This window comes from Paraphaeosphaeria sporulosa (genome assembly GCF_001642045.1).
Source record: "Paraphaeosphaeria sporulosa strain AP3s5-JAC2a unplaced genomic scaffold CC84scaffold_6, whole genome shotgun sequence".
Lineage (NCBI taxonomy): Eukaryota > Fungi > Ascomycota > Dothideomycetes > Pleosporales > Didymosphaeriaceae > Paraphaeosphaeria > Paraphaeosphaeria sporulosa.
Genome location: NW_017253365.1, coordinates 1,714,094 through 1,735,599, shown reverse-complemented (window position 1 = coordinate 1,735,599; position 21,506 = coordinate 1,714,094). Strand labels below are relative to the sequence as shown.

General features: G+C 54.3%; 9 protein-coding genes across 9 annotated transcripts; 6 read left to right on the top strand and 3 right to left on the bottom strand.

Moving 5' to 3' along the window:
* The first annotated feature begins 13 nt into the window (after positions 1-13).
* On the top strand, positions 14-1,438 carry CC84DRAFT_1147952 (uncharacterized protein). Its single transcript, XM_018176612.1, has 2 exons — positions 14-981; positions 1,038-1,438. Exons 1-2 carry the CDS (start codon positions 84-86, stop codon positions 1,337-1,339), a joined length of 1,200 nt encoding a protein of 399 aa, XP_018035300.1. The 5' UTR covers positions 14-83; the 3' UTR covers positions 1,340-1,438.
* A 1,000-nt stretch (positions 1,439-2,438) lies between these two features.
* Positions 2,439-3,471, top strand: CC84DRAFT_1206478 (60S ribosomal protein L14; the record flags this gene model as incomplete). The annotated part of the gene is made up of 3 exons (XM_018182033.1): positions 2,439-2,564; positions 2,616-2,873; positions 2,945-3,471. The coding sequence occupies 3 exons, from the start codon at positions 2,439-2,441 to the stop codon at positions 2,993-2,995; spliced, it is 435 nt and encodes a 144-aa protein (XP_018035299.1). The 3' UTR covers positions 2,996-3,471.
* A 215-nt stretch (positions 3,472-3,686) lies between these two features.
* CC84DRAFT_1206477 (nascent polypeptide-associated complex, alpha subunit) lies at positions 3,687-4,506 on the top strand (the record flags this gene model as incomplete). The annotated part of the gene is made up of 3 exons (XM_018182032.1): positions 3,687-3,926; positions 4,029-4,087; positions 4,137-4,506. The coding sequence occupies 3 exons, from the start codon at positions 3,687-3,689 to the stop codon at positions 4,465-4,467; spliced, it is 630 nt and encodes a 209-aa protein (XP_018035298.1). The 3' UTR covers positions 4,468-4,506.
* Positions 4,507-4,821: 315 nt separating this feature from the next.
* Positions 4,822-5,824, top strand: CC84DRAFT_1165291 (mitochondrial ATP synthase). The gene is made up of 3 exons (XM_018178686.1): positions 4,822-4,881; positions 5,011-5,406; positions 5,462-5,824. The coding sequence occupies exons 1-3, from the start codon at positions 4,870-4,872 to the stop codon at positions 5,576-5,578; spliced, it is 525 nt and encodes a 174-aa protein (XP_018035297.1). The 5' UTR covers positions 4,822-4,869; the 3' UTR covers positions 5,579-5,824.
* Positions 5,825-6,306: 482 nt separating this feature from the next.
* Positions 6,307-7,670, bottom strand: CC84DRAFT_1260216 (uncharacterized protein; the record flags this gene model as incomplete). The annotated part of the gene is made up of 4 exons (XM_018184976.1): positions 7,416-7,670; positions 7,239-7,366; positions 6,799-7,184; positions 6,307-6,742 (listed from the first exon to the last, which is right to left on the bottom strand). Exons 1-4 carry the CDS (start codon positions 7,645-7,647, stop codon positions 6,307-6,309), a joined length of 1,182 nt encoding a protein of 393 aa, XP_018035296.1. The 5' UTR covers positions 7,648-7,670.
* A 595-nt stretch (positions 7,671-8,265) lies between these two features.
* CC84DRAFT_1260215 (uncharacterized protein) lies at positions 8,266-8,884 on the bottom strand (the record flags this gene model as incomplete). The annotated part of the gene is made up of 1 exon (XM_018184975.1): positions 8,266-8,884. The coding sequence occupies exon 1, from the start codon at positions 8,869-8,871 to the stop codon at positions 8,266-8,268; it is 606 nt and encodes a 201-aa protein (XP_018035295.1). The 5' UTR covers positions 8,872-8,884.
* Positions 8,885-15,147: 6,263 nt separating this feature from the next.
* Positions 15,148-15,858, bottom strand: CC84DRAFT_1165289 (uncharacterized protein). Its single transcript, XM_018178685.1, has one exon. It carries the CDS (start codon positions 15,746-15,748, stop codon positions 15,470-15,472), a length of 279 nt encoding a protein of 92 aa, XP_018035294.1. The 5' UTR covers positions 15,749-15,858; the 3' UTR covers positions 15,148-15,469.
* A 395-nt stretch (positions 15,859-16,253) lies between these two features.
* Positions 16,254-17,524, top strand: CC84DRAFT_1206472 (uncharacterized protein; the record flags this gene model as incomplete). The annotated part of the gene is made up of 3 exons (XM_018182031.1): positions 16,254-16,451; positions 16,622-17,040; positions 17,200-17,524. 3 exons carry the CDS (start codon positions 16,254-16,256, stop codon positions 17,399-17,401), a joined length of 819 nt encoding a protein of 272 aa, XP_018035293.1. The 3' UTR covers positions 17,402-17,524.
* A 744-nt stretch (positions 17,525-18,268) lies between these two features.
* On the top strand, positions 18,269-20,097 carry CC84DRAFT_809496 (uncharacterized protein). Its single transcript, XM_018187506.1, has 2 exons — positions 18,269-18,777; positions 18,829-20,097. Exons 1-2 carry the CDS (start codon positions 18,468-18,470, stop codon positions 19,614-19,616), a joined length of 1,098 nt encoding a protein of 365 aa, XP_018035292.1. The 5' UTR covers positions 18,269-18,467; the 3' UTR covers positions 19,617-20,097.
* Positions 20,098-21,506: the final 1,409 nt, after the last annotated feature.

The window sequence follows — 21,506 nt, the reverse complement described above, 5'->3', positions numbered from 1 at the left end:
ACTTCCCAATCAAGAACCACGGTGAAACCTTATTTGCCAACCATACCGCTGCTGCCTATTTATCGCGCTGCCCAAGGTCGAGGATGGACTTGACACCCGTCAGGATCCGAGGAAAGAGGAAAAGACCTGGAGCCACCAAGTCTAACCTCCAAAAGGCACTGGAAGCATCAGCATCGCAGAGCAAACGGCCTCAAATATCTCAATATCCCGCAAAATCGAAGAAAATCGCAGAAACAGCCATGCCAACATTGCAAGGTCTCCCGGTGGAGCTGCTGGAGATGGTGTTCTTGTACAGCATGAACATATCCCTCCCTCGGGCTTCACCGACTCTCGGGCGCAAATTGTCATCTAACACTGTGATCATGGAGTTTGTCCTGCGATCATTCTACCATACGGTTGATCATAAAAGCAACTACCGAGACCGCGAAGTGACCAGCGATCCTAGAATTCAATCGCAACTTCTAGCTTGTCGGTTCTTCACCTGGGACTTCTTCCGCGCATATGTTGCAAAGGCGCATAGCTCGTTCATCCAGCAAAGAGGCGATATATGGAAAGATTCCAGCGTCCAGCCGCTCGGTGTAGAAGCTTTCGATGGGCTCTGGCCTTTCCGGTTCATGAAGCTCACGTATTTGGGATTCGCAGAGGGCTTCTATATCCCCGAAAAGGTGCTCCATGGACCCTGGACCGACGACAAAGCATCGCTCCTCTACGTCTTGGTGTCAATGAGTGGAGAGGTCGACTGGGATGGCAGCATGTCTGGCGAGATAGCAAAAGCCGGCCTAGTACAAGCTATCAACGAGAATCAAGAGAGAGCGGTAGCTGCTCTGGCTGTTGTTCTTGGCGTCGCCGAAATGATCAATATGAGCGTCATCCGGCAGGCGGTCATGAAATGCGGATGCAACCTCAACATTGTGCGGCAACTTCTTTTCAACGCCCAGATACTGCGTCATGATCTGCCGAAAGATGATGTAGATTTCTATGGTCAGTTGCAGGACAGAATTTGTCGTCTCGAACAAATTTGCTAACTGTATTCGTAGATCCAGCTTTGTGGCGGTGGGCCGATGCACACGAAGGAAAGGGAGTTTTGCTAAAAGATCTGCTCCGCAAAGCCGACAGGTTTGCGTTGGAATTTTACCTCGAAGGTGAAGAGGGAGCCCAAGCAAAGATTGTGCCATTTCCATATGGTGGAGCCAAGTATGATCCCAAGAACCCGCTCAATGATGTTGGACGTGAGATGCTGGTGCGCCTGTACAGGAGCTATGGAAGGAAGATGACGATAAGCCCGCGGCGTCGGAGGCCACGCTATCAGGGATTGGAGCACATGAATGAGGGGCATTGAGTGTACAATAGTTTGTCTACAAACAACCGCGATGCTACAACGAAAGCAATATATCTGAACACATAGTGGCTGCAACAAGACCACAGGGTGCGATAGAATACGCCATCTCAATCATGTTTAACAAACATCTACCACGTTATGACCATGCCCGACCCATGTGCAACTCTGCATTCGTACGTTAGCAGTGACCTCCATAAGAAGCAGTGCAAAAACAGGAGTGTAGATTTCCTCAGTGATCTTGGTGGAAAAGAGTAAAATCAGTCCCCGAGGGGTCATTTACTATCTAGGCAAAGGTTTTTAATCATCGGAAAGATGACGACGTGTGACGAACAATAAAGAAGAAAGAGACTTACCGAGCAGGAAAGCACCCGGCAGATGTTGGGCCTGTATGTCAGTCGGAGCTGTCACGAGCTATTCATGGAGTGATCTATGTCTGCCAGCAATTAGCATCGGCACCGACAAAACATTGCAGGAGTGATCGTCAAGTGTGAGAAAGTGCTCAGAATATGTAAGAAATTGAATATCATAGGTCCGAGGCCGTTAAGAAACCCCGGCGAGGGTCTCCGACAAAGGACTCAATCGCAAATTTGGATCATCATTGCAGAGAGTTGGTGGAAAGAAGCAGGGGTGAATTTGACGTACCTTAGAAAGCTACGGAAGCCTCCTGCACTGCAGGATTAGTAGTATGAGCCCATCACAGGACAAGCGACGACGCAGCGCGCGGTTGGATAGCGCGCAGTCATATTGCATGGCATGTGGAGCTCTCTGCATGCATTGCAGTGCGATTTGCGGTAGCTATGCTCAACCCATGAGCGATGCAGCTGTGTTGTCGTGCGAACTGGAGATGAGAAGTTGGAGAGAAGCAGAAGCAGAGAAAAGTCGGCGTCTCTACGCCAAGACGCGAGACACATGTGGTTTAGCGTAGGCGAAGCGAGCGCACCACCGTGGACGACTCCGATCATCAATTTGGATTCCACGAACTTCGACATACTAACCGACAACACAGCCAACGACTCTCTTCTCGACTGGTACGCCCGCGACACTCTTCATCACATCCACTTCCGAATTCTAACTCAAAATTGCAGCACATACCGTCGAAATGGGTGACGCCGATATCACAACGAGCCAGTGGAGGTTGGTCGAGGTCGGCCGCGTCGTCGTCTTCAGCGGCGGCCAGTACGACGGACGGTTAGCCACCGTTGTCGAGATCATCGACCACAAGCGTGTATGAAATTCTCGCGATTACGATATCCGCGCGCCGCTCACAGGATGCTAGGTGCTTGTTGACGGTCCCTCCAAGGACGCCCCCGTCCCCCGCCACGCAGTCGCCCTCGCCAAGGTGTCTCTCACCCCCATCGTCATCCCCAAGCTTCCCCGCGGTACCGGACGTGGTCATGTTGCCCAGCAGTGGGAGAAGGAGGGTGTCGATGCCAAGTGGGCCGAGAGCTCCTGGTCCAAGAAGCGCGCTCAGTTCCAGAAGAGGAGGCAGCTCACCGACTTTGAGCGCTTCAAGGTCATGAAGCTCAGGAAGCAGGTAGGCTATAGCATTTCGCGTCACTTGCGGAGTGACAGGATATGAAGAGTATACCACTAACATTTCGGTAGGCCCGCTTCGAGGTTCGCAAGTCTCTCGCCAAGGTCCGCAGCGCAGCATAGATTCTATCAACGGCGTCGGGGGTACGGGAGGCGGGTGCATCGTCCCAGGTCACAGTGGAGGGCACCCGCATGTCATGAGCAACTCGAAGGGCTATCCACGGCATTCAAAATTTCCAATCCCGACTGGGCATATGATTTCCTGTTTGGCATGGTGCAATTCGGATCTGGAGATGAAGCCGACTCTCTCATGTGAGCGCATGTAGAAAGAGTCCAAAATCCCAAAGTTCATGAACCCAACATTTTAGCATTTCTGTAATTGATATCCGGTTTACGCACCACAAGTCTGACGGTCATCACGGCGCTACGGGTGAATTGAGGAGCCTCACTGACGTTCGCCGTGATCCTGCACATTGCCGCATTCGACAACGTTCTTACACATGCCCCTATGGTCAGCCAGATTACACTTTGAATTTATGCCGTACAAATGTTGCCTAAGAGACTAAATTTTACTGCGAAGTGCAATAGGGGCGCGCGATCATATTAATCGAGGTTCATCACGAAATTCACTTGGAACATGTTTTCTTGACACGGCCATATCAACCGCTGATTCTGTGCGCGTGTTGTTCCGCGTTTTCGAACAGGCGCGCGCCGAACGTGAAGTTTTCGCTTAAGCTCGACCGCACCACAGCACAGCACCACTAGCCCAATTTGCGATCCCACCCCACGAACTTCCACACACACCACCGTCAACATGGCCAACCCACGTATTGAGGAACTCCCGGATGAGGTCGAGAAGAAGAACGTTGAGATCGAGGATGGAGAGTCTGACTCCGACTCCGAGGTCGAGGGTGAGGCCGAATCTGGCGTCCCCGCAGGCGCCTCCGTCACGGTGCACTCGCGCAATGAGAAGAAAGCCCGCAAGGCCATCGGCAAGCTCGGCTTGAAGCACATCGAGGGAATCACCCGTGTCACTCTCCGCAGGCCCAAGGGAGTGAGTGCAGCCCGCGCAATGGACGCTGGAGTTCCCCGCACACAAGCTCTTCAGCATCCGCGCTGCTGTCACGGCTCGAAAATTTGCTGACAGCGGCTCCAGATCCTCTTCGTTATCAACCAGCCTGATGTGTACAAGTCGCCCTCCAGCAACACCTACATGTATGTTAGCGAGAACTCGCCCCGCATTGCGTCACTGACAGACGTGCAGCATCTTCGGTGAGGCCAAGATCGAGGACCTGAACTCCACCGCCCAGGCCAACGCTGCTCAGCAGCTCGCCGCTCAGGAGGCTGCCAGCCACGACCACTCCGGCCATGATCACGAGGGTCACGACCACGGCAAGGGCAAGGCTGTCGAGGCTGCCAAGGATGAGGAGGAAGAGGAGGAGGACGATGACGAGGAGGTCGACGACTCTGGCCTTGAGGCCAAGGACATCGAGCTCGTCATGCAGCAGGCGAGCGTGTCAAGGAAGAAGGCCGTCAAGGCTCTCAAGGAGAACGACAATGACATTGTCAATTCCATCATGGCACTCAGCATATAGGCTGGTAGGCTTGTAACGCGTCACGGCCGTGCTTACGGGAAAATATACGGCTTTGTCTGAGCGTTCGGAGTCTCTGGCTGTGACTTCTAGAATCATGTAAAAGCTACACACGAACGAACCACGATATGGTTGCTTCGCTATGAAAACGGTGCACTTGTACGCTGTGATGAGTCCGTGAACCAGAATATGAGTAAATGCATTCTAATTGACCTGGAATTATCGCTTGAGAACATACCCATCTGCAGTGCTACCAGCTCGCGAAAGCACCCGCCGTTGCCCGTCCTCGGATGTTTTGGGGGCTTACCTAATGAATGCCAAGCCCTTCTCCTTCGCTCTTGCGGAACTTTGACCTCCCTCACCGCGAACCATCCCCACCGAAATCCGTCCCAATCCATCATCACAATGGCTGTCGGAGTACGTTTCCCTGTTCCCTCGCACCGTTCGAAGCTCCGTATAGCTCAACTGCTGCTCCGGGCGCGCTCCTCTTCCCTCAATGGCACCCGAGGCGTAAAGCCGCAGAAGCGCAAAACTGACAGCTAGCAGCGCAGCGCCGCCCTCAAAATCGACTGGACCAAGATCGGCACCCAGCTCGGTCTCAAGGGTCAAACCGCTTCCGCCCTCCAGTCCTTCAAGAAGCGCAACGACGATGCGCGCCGCAAAGTGACCCTGCTCTCCGAGCAGCCGCAGACTGTCGACTTCTCTCACTACCGCTCCGTCCTCAAGAACACCGCCATCGTCGACGAGATCGAGAAGCACTTCAATGCCTTCAAGCCCCAGACCTACGATGTCGGAAGACAGATCAAGGCCATCGAGGCGTTCGAGGCGCAGGCCGTGAAGGACGCAGAGCAGACCAAGACCGTGGTTGACAGGGAACTGAGCGATCTTCAGAAGACCCTCAAGAACATCGAGGAGGCGAGGGCGTTCGATGAGCTGACTGTGGTATGTGCATGGCGCGGGCAGATGGGGTATAGGGCAAATGCTAATTCGAGAACAGGACGAGGTTGCGGCCGCACAGCCCGACATTGACAAGCGCACCGAGCAGCTCGTTTCCAAGGGCCGCTGGGCCGTACCAGGCTACAAGGAGAAGTTCGGAGACCTCTCGGTGCTCTAAGCGTTTTCCTTTGGTTCTTCAAAATTCCCCGGTCTGGGTTGTACTACCTACGTGTGAATAGTTTCAAGGTCTCAATGCAATCATAGATCACATTTGCTCGGACATCTCACGCGCATACTTCCAGGCTTCCACCATTTGAGGTTCATGCGGTATTGCATTACTCTCAAAGGCAACTTCACTGTGGCTGATTGGCAATTGCGTGTGATAGCGCTGCGAGATGTTCCCAGGAAAGATCACTGCGTATCCTCTACACTCTTCTCTGCACTGCATTAACACCAAGTTCGATCCTCCTAGTTTCAATTCTACGTTCGGCCTTGCCATAAGCAGCGCTTCTCTGTCGCCTATCACACCCTGACTTGTACCTCTCTCTACAGAGCTCCCTTCTTGCCAAAAGTCATCCCCGTTCGCGGCATCTTCTCGACTCCCCACTCGTCCGGACTCTACGGTCCTTTTGCCTATCTCAGCGTTCTACTGACTTTTAGTTTCCTTCCACTACTATACTGTTCACCAGACAGACTCTTAATCAATACATAGAGAAGCACAGTTCCGGGTTGCGAGGCATCCAAGTGTTAGGAAGTATCTCTCCGCAGTCCACTTTACCCGTCAACTGGCAATCACGTGGTGAGCTCGAAGTCGTTGGTTTTCAGAGAATGCTTGGTATAAGCAATGTTGCTCAGAATGCTGGATAAGCTCCCTCTTTCAACCAAGTCTTTCTACACAAGTCTTGTCTAATCTTCGCTGACTGCGTTTTTGAACACCATACCCAGCCCACGTGTTCCCGAATCGTCTCGTGGTAGGTCACCATACGCCATACAGCTCTGGGGCTGAGTTACAGGCACCGTAAACTCCTCAATTTCACTAAACTGCGAACGCTGGGGTCTGCGCGGCGCGCTGGGTCGATACCACGACGGTAGTCCGTGCCTCAAGTTGCTCATTCCGTTGGATCTGGTAGCCCCGCTGAGGCGATTCGCGAGACTAGCGAGCTTGCGAGCGATTATTGAGTCTTTGAACACCTTGGGGAAGGATGGCACGCATAAGACGAGGAATCCGGACGTCAGTTCTCCCACGCTCCAGAGTCCGATGGGTCCAACGTTGAAAGTTATGTCGTCTGCGCCTAGCGCTTTCGTTGTCCAGACGAGTCGTACAGCACCGCAAACGCATCCACTGTGTCTGCATCAGCCACCAGAGAGTATCGAGTATTCTGGTTGGGATTGACTTACAAAGCGCCCGTCGCAAAAAGTAAGCAGATACCCACTCTCTTTCTCGTCGAGATATGTAGGCTCCAGATCATCTTCTGCGGCAGCGCAAAGATGACGACGTCAGACACCATATTCAGTATCCCAGACGACATGATAAGGGCCGGGTTGTTCACGCAGTGGCCTTCGATTAGTTTGTTCCAGATCTTCTCGCGCGGCGCGCAGCTGAAGTTCTCCACGACAGTGCATGCAATGTAGAACATGACATTTGCCCATAGAATGGCATGGCAAGTCCACCAAAAGCCGTTGCGGATGCCGAGTGGAACGAAGAGGTGCGTCCACTCGAGGAGGATCGCAGCTTTGAGGAGCATGATGATGATGCCGTAGAGTATGTAGTTATTGTTGACGTTCTGCAGCTTGTCAGTAGTGCTTGAAACACATCACCTACTGATGAGTAGACGTACGAAAAGTATCATAGCAAGATCTTTGAGCTGGACGTTCCATTGGTGCACGTAGAGACCAGGCACAAGGAGGATGCGAAACGAGATGTAGAGAAATCCGCCAGTCACTCCCAAGGCTACTATGGCCAAGTCTATATACAGTCAGTTCACACCCAAGATGACATCGCTTGGTCGCCTTACAGTCTTCGATATTCATCTTCTTTCTACAGATGAGACTCGCATACAAGCGGATGCACACAACGGCAGCGCACACAACAGCGCAGGAATAGATCAACCCGTAGCCCAGCTTGTTCTGATTCGGTGGATTGATGAAGTTGGGGGTTACGCCTGGCGGTGGCATGAGCGCGGGGCCTTCCAGCGCTGCTTGTCGCTGTGTGGCAGTGAGATCCCGGAATGCATCCTCGATCGCCATTTTTCTTTGTGACAATAACAAAGATATTTACGCAATAGACGAGCGACGTGATAGGACACGAAAACGAATGTACCGTGCAAGACAACCTCAGCGCACATCACACCCTCCACGAGCGCCACGTTCCCACCTTATACACCTCCCCATCTCACATTCTAGCCTTTGGCTTGCTTCCAAAGCGCATCTAATCATGTACATAGACGCCGTGTGTCACATCGGTTTGAGACGCCAAAAATGGGCGACTCTGTCCTTCTCGAATAAGCTCTGCGGCAGCTTTTCAGACACTGAAATTGGGGTCGGAAAGGCTGCAGAGGGGCTGAAGCCGTTCTTGTAAGAATAGTCCGGGAGAATGGCGTGGGGCAATAATAGTCCGATGTTGCAGGATGCGGCTGGCCCCCGGCTGACGTGCAGATGGCAGGCGCACTGGGAGCGAATGGGGTGAGGGAATGAGGGAGCATAGCCACAATAGAATAACGTTATGATTCATACGCGCGATGTACTAATTACGTGCGTGAAAGCGACTGCTTCGAGCACGGCATCATCGGTGAGTTGAAATTATTACTGGCAGGTTCGCTTCGTCGAATATGACATCAAGACTCGTTCTCCCCCGCGGAATCGCAATCACAACAACAATTTGCTGTCCCCAAACCCAAGATTTTTCATTTCCTTCTGCACAAACTGCACGACACGCTTCATTGTCTCTTTGCCTCCCAAGCAAGCACCGCTCTCAAGATGCTGTGCCAGCCCACTCACTGATGCAAACTCTTTCGTCTTCTTCTTGTCTCCTGCACCGACCAGACCACTTGGGCAATGGAATGTTATTCCAGGAGCTGATAAACAAGAGGCTATGGATGCCTTGCTGCACCTGTGGACGGTCGAGGATAAATGACAGCGAAGTGCTTCTGGCGTGTAAGTGCGCTTCGTCACTGATGGGCACAGGGGACATGTACGTGATTTGGCACCAGTACGAAGACTAAGACGAAGACTAAGCGCGGCGTTGAGGCCTGTCATCTCTAGTAGGGCGAACTTAGGTGTGGTTGTCCCTGAAGGTGGATAAGAATCGAAGAACTGAGATGAGGTTGGGGTGAAAACAGGACTCCAACTGCGTGGTGTCGAGCTTGCAGACGGAACATCCTCCAATGCCCACTGCGTTGTGATGCCTCCGGATGTTATGATTCCCCTTGCGTCGTTCTTTGCGATAGCCTCGTCCAGGATCTTCTTCGTCATTTTGGACTTGCACCTGCCACTTTCTAGGTGTTGTAGCTGTCCCGATGGGCAATTGAAATGTTTGTTGCAGTTTTTGTGTGCCAGGCACTTGATGTTGCTCAAAGGCTTATGTCTCAGCGAATTGGCATGCTGTTTCAGCGCTGCATCGTTCTTGAACTTTCTGTTGCACTTTTTGCATGCTCTTTGTTCACTTTCCTCTAGCTTTTTCGTGTTATGGACATGCGATTTGGCATGCTTTTGTAGCGACGATCCATTTTTGAATGCCCTTTGGCATTCTGTGCACGTCACCTTCATGGCAACCTTCTCCGTTTTTATTTCCTTCTTGGCCTTCTGTGACGTGTGTGATTTTGCAGAGAGGAGATGTTGTGCCAGTGCCTCTTCACTTTTGAAGTCGCGCGCGCAGTCGCAGCAACGAAACTGCGTTACAGGTGGGTTTGGACCATTGCGATGTCTCTCCGCAGCGCAGAACCCTGCCAATGGTGGATGAATATCGCACATGGTTTCCATGGTTTTGGATGGTCAAAGGATGCTGAGCATATCTCCTAGGAGTCTGCAGCACTAATGCTTGAGCATAAATGTCAGAAAGGTTTCCGAAGATGCAAATGATAAGGTATATCCTGTGATAAGAGAATTGTTGAGCAAGGGCACATATCTGTACCACCTCATTTGCGGGGAAGATACTTAGCGCGCATGGTTCACCAGCAAAGTATAGACGGATCAAGCTCCTTCACGACAGATGCGCAGAGTCCCGGATTTGTGCAACAAAGGATGTTAGGATATCCACGGAACGTGGGCCTTTTAACCCGTCTGCAGCTCTCCGATCATCCCGACCCAGATCACTAATACCACCTTATCGTAACATTAGGACTCCGTAAGTTTTCCGAAACACGATTCGTAATTGTCCTATCGATAGGAAATCTCGAGCAGGTAGGAATGCAAGAAAACCTGCGGAGAGGACTGGTTTCAAAGCTTCACTGAAGGTCAGCAGTGCAAAAAGAAGATAAAAGCCCTTTGTCTTCGAATCAGGTTGCCAGTTGGCCTAGGACTACATAAGAAGATTGGCATGGCCTTATGTATACTTGGAATGTATCTACATCTTTAACCTTGCTAGTTTCTTTAAAGTAGTGTCCCACTAAATGAAATAAGTGTCTTTACTAGAAGTAGTAACTTCCCTTTACTGCAATCACCTTAGCTTCATCTGGCCTAGAATAGAGTGCCCTATAGAAATTCCCCCTTTCCCTGCATAGCTATGAGTCATTTTTCACCTACAAACGACTGCGTTTCTATGTCATGATAGAGCAGCAATATACAAGTATCTCCGCGCCTCTTATTTGTGATCAGGCATAGTATGACGAATGCTATAACGAGCAGCACCATCTGAGTGCCAGACACAAGGATTTCTAAGTCACGACCTTCGGCCCCGAGCTTCAACATTTGACTTCTAGAGCTTACTGTCTACATGTTTGGCGGTATGAAGTGAGGATAGTGCACGAATGATCTCAGTGTCAACTTGCGTCAAGGAATTCGCTGCAGCGTGATGAGTACATGGATAGACAGTGGCATGGCTATATTCTTGAATGGCATAGCAAAAAAGCAGTCGAGGTTTGTCCTTGACTTCAGCCAATGCACGCCGTGCAACAGACATGGGTACAGCCCCATAGTGCCGTATATAATGTGGACAGACATTGCGCAGTAATAGCGTAGGAGGTTCATCAGGCAGGCGAGTAGATGTGAAGGTCGTGTCGCACATCCATATAGCACGACAAGAAGCGCATTGGGTGGATGGTTTGCTTAGCGGTTGCTCCGGAAAGTCCAGGGGTGCTGATCTAGCGAGGCGCTGGTGAAAACTCTCCAGTGATGTATCACTATATCGTATCAGCACGAAGCAGCAGTACACGTCGTTGGACAAAATTCAAGTGAACCCTCGACATACCACCTCGGGCCAAAGAGCACCGCTACAACTAGCAACAACTGAGCTGAAGCTGAATCTTCCCTGAAAACATGATCTATTATATATTCCTCCGAGCTTATGTCCAATGCGGAGTGCATGCCTCAGGTGCGTCTGCTGAGTAAGCCTACAGGGGAGCGTGGGAGAATGCCTGGCTGAGAGGAACACCCACTTGCTTATCCTCCCTTCGAATGCCCGTCTCATGTGCATCGGCACGTGTGATAGCGATCGCAGATGGGGAGAGTCGGTATTGGCATCTTGGGCGGTGATGGCTGCGGTCGGACAGTGAACCTGCTTGAGCAGCAACATGGTCGAGTCTTGGCTCTCGGTGGCCATCAATCTCGATATAGTATTGGTACACGGTGTGAGTTACGGCCGGATAGACCGTGAGAATGTCACTGTTTTCAGTATTCACGTGGTAGGTATATCCACCAACGCTGGTCCTTGCGGACCGAAGGAGCGCTTGCATCGCTCTCTGTGAGGCTGTTATGTCGATCTACACACGGCGGTAGATCTTCGCTGCACGACAATACCCAACGCAAGGGTCAAATGCGCCAGGCTGGCGTGGGGTTGTGCTTATGTGTATGATACGTTTGCAGGCATTGCTGGATGTTCTACAATGAGGTTATGACAATTGAGAACCTGCGTTCTTGGCTCACAGTTGGAGCTGAAAACATGTGTCAGACTTGCACAGGTTCGAGCCGGTAGTAGTCGGTATTTCCGTTAGGTTCGTATGTCACGCTGCGATCGACCCTTGTGGAGGGCTGACAATATCCGTGACTCAACGAATCATGCGAAGCAAAGGAGCAGACACTACTGCCTGCAAGTGAGATGGGATATGTTTGTGTCCAGACGAGCAATGTTGGTGACTCCATGTGCATATTGAAGCCAGGCTCGCGTGCAGCGTGGCGGACATGTGCGCAACGTCATACTTGAAAGCTCGCTGCAGAGAAGCCCAAGACATGCTGCCGAAGCCGTCGATCTTGGTAGCGACATTCGTGCGGTCGCTTGCTCGCGTGGGCGGACCACCGGGTGATTGCGTGGTGTATTGTTGATCAGGGCTGCATCTGCGCTTTCTCTGAGAGTGGCTGGCAACCTGTCCAGATGATCATAGGCTATTTCCGACCCTGGGCAGACGGATCAAGATAACAAGCTGTGTGCCTGAGAGAGTAGATGATCGCGGTTGAAGCGCTGGTGGAGTGACTGTGTACGATCGTCCGTGTACCTGCAGAAGACACTTCCACAAGCTTGGGACGTTGTTAGATGTGCCCACCGCGTAGGTGTGTCGTCATACTCCGGGCAACCTTCCCTCAAGCCCCCACCGTCTTCGATGCCAGAAAACCCCGCGGGAAGGCATGGCAGGCTGACTCTGATTCCCCGGTCGGCTGATGCTCACTGCATGGCAATCTGTATCATCAGTACATGAATGGTTACGACCTCCGGCCGCAGATTAGGTTTCCGATAGACTCGCGCACCCTGACAAGCAATCGTTCGTACAAGTGCCCGGTGTCCAGGTAGCCCGCTCGCGCCGACTGGCCTTTCCGGTCTGATGCCGACCAGGTCTTTACGGTCCTTCAGCACATGATCGTCTGCCATTATCCGGTTTTCGTAAGCACTGTCCAATGTGAGATGCTGCGGGCAGTGACTCGTTGTCAAGCATTGTGCATCCAGTGTGGGTCCTGGCCTCGATCGTCAGACCGTTCCTCACCCTGTAGATCGCACTGTCCGACCGTTAATGCCGTGTGGTGCTAATATTTCTGAGTTGCGTGTTGCACCTAATGAAAAGACCTCACAAGTGGAGAATACGTGCCGTTGTCCATCAGATCTGCGAAAGCGAAAGCGTTGAGACTGCAGCGCGGCTGTCATACCCCTGTAATAACAATGCGGTGTCGGGCAATGATTGGGCGTGGTCAAAGCTCTCATGTTTGAATTTCCACAGAGTCGGGTTTATCTCCGTCAGCACCTGGAGACGAAGCCATGGCCCAGCTGAAGATCATACATGGGACTGTGACATGGCATAGCGAGCGAGCATGTTCTTGCCAATGTGACTGGCGTGCTTGAGTGCAACATGCACGCGTTCAATAATCGACGATGACCTGCACACTGCCCGAAGAGCTTGTCCTAGCATGGATGTTCTCATTGGATGTGCAAGGTCAAAATGCAGCGTTTTGTGAGAAAGGAAAGGCGCCTCGCGGGCTTCAAATCAAATTTGACGAGCGTGACGACGACCCGCAGATTATCTGCACGTGTTGCAATAGACAGTTTCGTCCGAGCAATCCTTGAAGGAACATCTGCAGATCTTATTCCAATGATTCCTTCGACGCTAGGATTCGAAAGACCGCCGTTATCCCTAGTGGTGGAAATGGCGCGTGAGATCGGAAAGGCTGCCAAAGTCGTCTGACCTTTGAGCGATTCGTGAAGACATCCGGCTTACCGCGCGGAGCGCCCTGGCTTCCAAGAATCAGCATGGCCTTCATTGGCTTCAATGGCTGATCGAGGGCGGTAGGACCGCAGTGCTGGAATCCAACCGCGCTTTCACTCTTTTGAAGCCACATCGAATTTGCTCGCTACCAGAAAGGCAGCTTGCATCGTGGGCTGAAGGATCGCTACGAGGCGATGCGGAAGTGCCTCTATTTCGCCATGAGGTGCAGACGGCTGGCTACGTTGCCAATCGGAGTCTCAAGCTGTAGTTGCTATGCGGTACAATGTACACTGACACGTTCGCACTGAATAGCGCGTTACGACCTGACAGCGGATCCACAGTAAAAGGGAGTGCCAAGGCGTAACGTGTGCAAGAGGACGCGGACGTTGACTAGCCTAGCCTGACATTCCGGCGCGCGTACACATGTGGGAGAAGTGGAACGTATCGGCCACTTGCTCCCTACACTAGTCTGAGACCCACACGCCCGCGAGGAGAAGGAGGGACGGCTCGCAATCAATATGAGCTGAGTTTCAGGTATCTTCCGTCGTTTTGCTGCTGGCTAGAAGATTGCATCCTTCAGACGCAGTCAAGACCTCCTACATACGTCCACAGGGGGGCTGACACAAAGGTGGCTGCAACCGAATTCGGATATAATGACGAGCCGCTCACGTTTCATGGAGCGCTGGTTTGGGGCCTTCGAGTTTGAGTAGTCCGAGGGAACACCGGGCGCCTATGTGGCGGCACGGCACCGGAGTGGGTGGGATAGCCGTTCTGCTACACATGCCGAAGCATGTCTTTGATGCACTGCTTGAGTGGGTTCGATGGGTGCATTCCGGCTGATCTGAGACTTGGCCCCGAGGCTGTGGTCAGCCGAGAATATTGCGATGTGTTGGACAGGCAGGATTCGAGATGGATCGACGTCAGCCGTTCGGTGACCCATGCTGAGGCGGTTGAGGCCATCCGGAGGACCAGCTCGAAACGGTTATGCATGGACCAGGGGCTGGGGTCAGCGGAGCTCGTCGTGGCTGTCTCTTTTGGTCTTGGGATCGTTATTTGGTTCCCATTCTGTTCAGTCAACGTTCTCTTTAGGTGCGAAATTTCTTCCACCACCGTACCCCTGCTAACAATATGGGGCGCCGAGTTGATCTGGACTGAGGAGAGTGGCAGGCAAAGGGCATACATAGGCAAAAACTTGGTTGATCCTAAGACGACTCTGTGCGACGGAAAGCGCCGTGGAGCTCGAAGGAATACATCCGAATCCTGGGAGCTGCAGAGCTGAAGCTTAGCCAACCTCAGGAATGGCCACTGCTTTTCTTATTCGAAATGGTTTTCAGTACATTTGGACGCTACAACAGAGCGCTCAAACAACTGATATAAACCTTATTTTACTGTAATAAGCGACGCGTAATTGCGTTGCAAGTAAGTATGGTGGGCCAGATAGGCGACATGGGGAGGCCCGAAAGAAAAATCGGGAAGCAGTCCATAGTAGTGCGATGTAGTTTTAGATCTAAGGTTCGTTGGGGATTAAGAGACCTGAATCAGTCAGTCGCCGATTTTATGTGCTAGACAGCCTGAACACTGTCGCGTGCGTAGACAGTAGTGAATGGCCAGGTCGTGCTTGTAAAGAAGCAGAGTCATAGCGTTGCTAGCGTGCAGCCTCACTGGAGTCCCAGCCCACTCGGCCATTATTTACTTGAGCGATTGTTTAAACACATACAAAAGCACATCAAAGTCAGCGTAAGTGGATGTGGCCTAGTCGCCATTATTGAACAACGCAAGTCCAGACTCGTCAGTTTTGATGGCTTGGACGTGATATCGCGCTATAGCAAGCTGGCAAATTGTACCACGAGAATCTCTTGGTTTGCGTGCACAGAGAGATACGTTCTAGAAATCTAGACTAAAAGACTCGCGATGTCTAGGCGTGCGCCTTGCGCATCTCGGTTCCGTGTCTGACGGCAACAGCGTGGACGTTGGTAAGCGAGCTGTCGGTTGGAATGACTAGCTGACATGGCACCGGGGAACCTGGGTGTGGAATAAGCGACGTGGAAGCGGAAACGAAGGCACGTCGAAGGCGTTATTGAACGGACGTCGTATGCAGTGTTTCGACAACGAAAATCCATGGAATACACAATGGAGGATGGGGCTGCAGATCAATAGCCCGCAATCCAATCGCGATGCGCGTGGGGGACAACACTATACCGCAGTGGGCATGGCGGGTTGGGTCCATTTTATCCGTAATGAGGTGCCGAGCCTCCGTTACCAGGTGACTCGTGAGATTTGCAGAACCAAGCAGCCGGCATAGACTCTCTGCTATTGAGCCAGCAACACTGTAACCCGACCACTGGGCTCAATATGAGACGAGATAGGCAGGCGGCGTCGCCCCTGATGATGCGACGGGAGGGGCAAAAATAGCGCTCCCCAAGGTATGCTGTGATCTTGGGAGACTGCAGTCCAAGTTTGGCCATGTTGACGGTGAGGGTTGAGCAAGCCCAGCAGGCCGAGGCCATTGGCGGAGAAAGTGATGACACAGTGTCGGGTGGCATTTAAGCTTGTCCGCGCGGAGCGCTGCTGTGAGGGTTCGTGCTGCGGGCCACGCCTCGGTATCCCTGCGGCGCTCCCACGCCTCGCTCTGGCCACGCAAGGCTTGGATGGTTTCTCCCGGAAGATCATGCGTTGCTCCCTGCACGACAAATTGTCCGCTGCAGCAGGAGCTGGCGAAGAAAATGCCTCTCGTGGTCGTGGACTCGTGCGTGATGCTCTGCCGTGGGTGAAACGAGGGCAACTGCGGTGAATGCGATGCTCCGAGTAGGCGGCTGGAGCCTCGAAACGGCCCGCATTCTCACGGCCTCATGAATGGAGGTGGTCGGAATGCGACCGAAAAGGTAATTCTGGTCGGGTGCTACCACCAACCACGAACGAGGGCACCTCGGGCCACACTCGAATGCTGCCGGCGCACCGCTGCCCCGGACGCCTGTTCACAGCGGTGAGATTGGGCAGGCTAGGCGTCTCACGATGGCCCTGCCAGCGACACTGCTCTGTGCCCCAGCCCGGGCGGGCCGCGAGACTGCACCAGCACCGCGAGGTCGCCGCCTGGCGGTGGTCGAGATGGCGGACACGTGCGGTAGCCGAGCAGAGAGGCTGCGTCGGTCAGCATGCAGTTCCAGAGCAGACGGGAGAGGCCTCGAGGCGCGACGGCAGCTCGGCTACGCGGTGTCTCTTGGAGGCGTCTTCACGACGACCAACGTGGCTCCAGGGTTTAGCTGCATGCACTGGTGCTGATCGACCCGCGCTCAGAGAAGGATCCTCCACATCCACAGACAGGCGGCCGCCCAGGGCCGTCAACAACCCGCCACAAGGGCTCGAGCTCGAGCCTCGCGTAGTGCGAACGGAGAGGCTGCCGAAAGAGGCCTGAGTCGGCACGCCGGCACCGCGACGGGCTCAACCAGCCTGGCGCCCGCGACCTGCCAGCGATGCTGAAACACTTGTCGCCGCCGACGCGGCCCAGCACGAGTCGCGCCATGAGGACGTCCCGCGTCCCAGGACCTGCGGTGAGAGCCACCACACGAACCGCTGCTGCAGCGGAGTCCACGTCGCACGGGTCGAGGGGAAGGATGATGCCGCGCGAGTCAGCAAGTGCCGGCCAGCGACGTCGAGGCAGCTGCCAGCGACATGCTGGGGAACGCTGCACCGCGCCAGCAGCGCCTCGTCGCACAGCGCCCCAGGACGACGACGCCGTACATCGCCCGTCGCGTCGAGGCTGCTGGACGCCATTCACCGTCACGGCCGAGCTCCTCGTAGCGTGCGCCTAGCGGCCGGCACGGCAGTCTGTAGCGGCGACGCTCAAGAACGTCGTCGCTGTCCGCGGCTGGCTTGCTTGACACCGCCATTAGGGAGCTTCGACAGCGGGACGATGGCGGCTTCATCTGGCTCCCCCACCGCATCGCAGACGATATGACAGGGACCGCGCCCAGGGTCTCCAAGATGCCTTCTCTACTGTATCATCTCTGCCCGCTTGTCTCAGGCTCCTCGCTGGCTCCATCGCCAGCGCCACCCCGGACCTAGCTCTCTCATTCACTCATTGCTGCAACCCACTACGCAATCCTCCGCCAGCCCTGTGTAAGCCAGTCTCCAAGCTTTGCTCTGGCGCCCCGGCTGCGTGAGGTCGTCTAAGGAGCACTACCTCGAACCCTCTGCCATCTGCACGTCGTCCTACTGCTCCCCTGCGCAGGAACACGCAGTTTCGCGGGCGTCTGACTCTGGCTTAAACCAAAACGCACAAGGCTCAGCTGGAAGCAGGTGCTCACGGACGCCCGTCGTCGATCGATCTCACACGCGAGGAGAACGTGCAGGCTATCCCTACCTAATCCACCCACAACTCTAGCCGGCCGACAGGCTCAGGCAGCTTTGATCGCCGACCTCATCACGCATTGCGTCCTAGGGTGCTGGCCAAAGGCCAATTCAATTATTCTCCTGCTCGCTGCGTCTTTACCCGCCGCAGTGTTGAGCGTCCCGTTGTGCGTACGGCGGAACTCTATCTTCTCCGCCGCAGCTGTGGGGGCATCGTGCGCTCGAGAGAAGGGATCCCCAGCCTGTCTCCTGTGTGCGGCGCTCGTTCTCTGGAAAGTCGATCTGCGGTGCATCACGGCCTGTCCTTGACCGCCAGCAGGGCCCCTGGCGCGCCTCCACCGCCGCAAACCGCAACAGGCTCGATAGCCGGTGCAGTATAGATTGGCAGGCCAGGGTGCAAGAGGACGGATCGCTTAGCCAAGGCATTGCTTGGGGCTTGCGCATCCTCCCTCCTGAACCGCTTTCGTTCGTCATCTGCATTACCGTTGCAGACCAGGCGGCGCTCCCTAACTCTTCTGAGCGGCTGGCGGCGTGGAGACAACGGTCCGCCTCGTCCACCGCTCAATAGCAATTTGCAACACCCTCCGCACAGGACACACCGGCCAGGGTCCCTCGCCGCTGTCTGACCCACCCTGCCGGCAACGGTTTGGTCACCGCGGGCCCTTCCAGTTGACGCTGAGGTGCTGAATCTCGCCAACCGCCCATCGTACTTGAACGCTTGCAGGCCCGACGACTCGTCCCGCTCTGCCACGCCCCGAGGTCCCGGTGCCCATTCTGTACATCTGCTGCTACCCGTCCTCTTCTCTGTTGCCTTTCGTCATCACTTCCTCACCTCGACCTATATTACACCACCTCACCTTGTGAACCCGTGACGTCTTCATGGCTATGCATCTCGCTAGTATGGTACACGGCAGCGGGAGGGAACGTGAAGCGCACGACCGTCACTACCACCAACAGCAACCTCTCCAACAATCACACTATTACTCTCAGCAACATCAGCAACCGCAGTCCTACGCAGCAGCTCCCGCCCAGTACTCCACACACATCTCGCAACAACAAGTCGAGTACCAGTACCAACGACACCCACAGTCGCCACCCTCACCACCAGTCGAGGAGCAGAAGCCCTCACTGCCGTCGATATCGAGTCTGCTTCACATTGCGGATGGTGAGAAGGCGGCATCCGAGACAGGTAATTGCGATCCAGACGCTCCTTCCGAAACTTCGCTAATAGCAGCTGCAGCCGGACAGAGCCCAAGCCCCAGGTCACAACCACATTCACCACAACCGGGGCAGGAGCACCAGTCCAGCGTGGCAGTAACAAAGCAGCAGCCCGAGAGCCGTTCAGAGCAAGCCTTCGGTCCCACGATCGTGAGCCACCCCAGACTGACCCTCCCTCCTACGCCGCCTATGCACCCGGACTCAGTGGTTGACGGCAATCAGTCTCCGTCGACCGCTTCGACTCACTCTGGCGCCGGCTCCTACTACCTCGGCCAGTCACTCAACAACATGGAGCCTCACCAACAACGCCAGACCGGTCCTCACTCCTCTGTCGTCAGACGAACTCCTCTACCGCAATCCTCCATGTCTCCATATAGCGCATCGTCCTACGCTCCGTCGCCATATGCTTCATCACCAGGTCCGGCGTCAGCGGCCTCTTTTTACTCTCCCGAGTCTCACCCCTACTCCATGGGCATGTATGGGCAACGAGCTCTGCCTTCGAACTTCCAACCGCAAATGCCTCTGCCTCTGCCTACGCCTTCCGGTAACGGATCGAACCCGTGGCAACACCACCACTACATCAGCACCTCCAGTCAATCCGCGTTCCCTCAGTCGCAAGACCGATACATCTGCTCTACCTGTAACAAGGCCTTCTCGCGACCAAGCAGCCTGCGCATCCACAGCCACAGCCACACTGGCGAGAAGCCCTACAAATGTCCCCAGCCTGGCTGTGGCAAGGCCTTTAGCGTCCGAAGCAACATGAAGCGCCACGAGCGGGGCTGCCACGCATCGACAACTCTCACGACATGACGAATCTCTCATTGTGCAGTAATTTTCTCTCCCGGCGTTCTGATCACGGCCTAGCTTGCCTTGAATTGTATATGGATCTCGCGCGGTTGCAATCGTTCGTTCTAGCATCTACGGGTCGGTGTGATACCACTGGACGGCACCACTACAGGCGTACTTGAAGCGGCATATCTAATGTTTCCTTTCCTGCATCACCATGGCGTTTGCTGATTTGACGGTCCGGGATACAAGCTTGTACCCTACTTTTTTTCCCATTGTCTATATTTAGGGGATGTACGTCCTTTGTTGATCAACATCGACGCAGTGCCTGTGAGGGCCGGTCGCAATGTTTTGGCGAGTGTTTTGCCGCCACTGTACTATAGCGATCCTGCGCGTTAGCATGCACCGCTACGCCGCATTGTGGAAACAGATCAGATGCAAAGATTCCACCAACAATGCGTGTCCTTCATCTTCGTGAGATTACCACTCACTCGGCCCTGGCGGTGTAAGGATGCCCGCGCTGCGACGCATTGACGCCTGGCCCAAGCTCCTCGTAGTGGAAACCGGACCGTGAGGTAGAAATTGGACAGTCAGTTGCTCGCACGTTCATAAAAGCCGTTGCTATGGGTCCTGTCAGGATCATCCATGGGGCAGCCTCATGTCATTCGCCAGCGCCGTTCTGGGAACCCTTCTCGAGGGTGCGACGAGGCCGCGTAGGCCGTAGGCGCATGAACAACTGGGGAACATGCTCGCGCTACACTTGACAGTCGTGCAATGGTTACTGAGTCTCGTACACACGCATGAAGGACGTGCCAGCGCGGCGATCAGATCGTCCCTTCCATGATCCTACGGGCGACTCGCCGAAGCACGACGAGGCAGGGCATACGCGGCCACGCGTGTCTACGGTGTGGTGTCGTGCTGCGTGAAACGGTTTGGAGTGTCGAAACTTGTTCCCCTGAGACTGTTTCCGCTGCCGCCTCTGCCGATGCCAGTCCCAAAGTTCAACCTCCGTGCAGGACACGACGGGCGCATGCGCTGTAGTCAGGCACTGCATGCTACCTTCGCCGCCTGCTGCTCTGTCAATATTTGCTACCTCCAACGTCTAGGTACATGCTGCTGCCAGACCTGCCTCAGGCCAGGATCTCCCAACCTGCGGGCCAGGCCGCGGAAAAACTTCTGGGACTGTGTCGGGCATGTTAGTGGGACTGCGATGTGATATCGAAGCTCAAAAGTCTCCGCACGGCCAGAGGCATCGCAGTCTTGCATGCTACGATCGATCTAGGTAGGCGTTCTATAGGAGTCATAAGAGCGATCGAGGCAGGGCTATCAGGAGTCATTCAGCCCACCGGCTTGATGAAGATGGCCGTGGCAAGTTGCCCGTCTTGCCCGAGACGCACAGTCTAGGCACGTTGCTATCACCGTTGCAGATAGCTGTGGCCCTGTCGTGAGGTCCGCTGCGTGGGCCACCAACCGGCACACCTCCTGAAGGCACGATCAAAGCAGGGCAGGTCATCTCTTTTGGGTGCCATGTCCAGCGTGAAAGAGCGATCGTCCCCGAGCGTCTACATGTAGCCGTGAGAGGAGGTATTTCAAAGGGCTGACTACGCCGGAGATCGCCGTACGGAAGACGATCTCACGGGCGGATGGTTGTAACCGTTGACTTGAGCAAGGAAAGGTATAGGGCCACGACGTTTTGGATTTCTGCATTCGCCCAGGGGACGCAGTCTACAGGGGCCATAATGGTTCTCCGGTCTGCGGCCCCATCACGCTGATGGGAGAGTATGCAGCCTTCAGGGACTCAACTTCATGTCTCGCGGAGACTTGAAGGGCAGATGGAACGTTGGAAAGATGGAGTCACGTGTGGAAGGATTGCGGAGACTCATGCATGATCACCCCAAATGCGAGGGCCCTTGG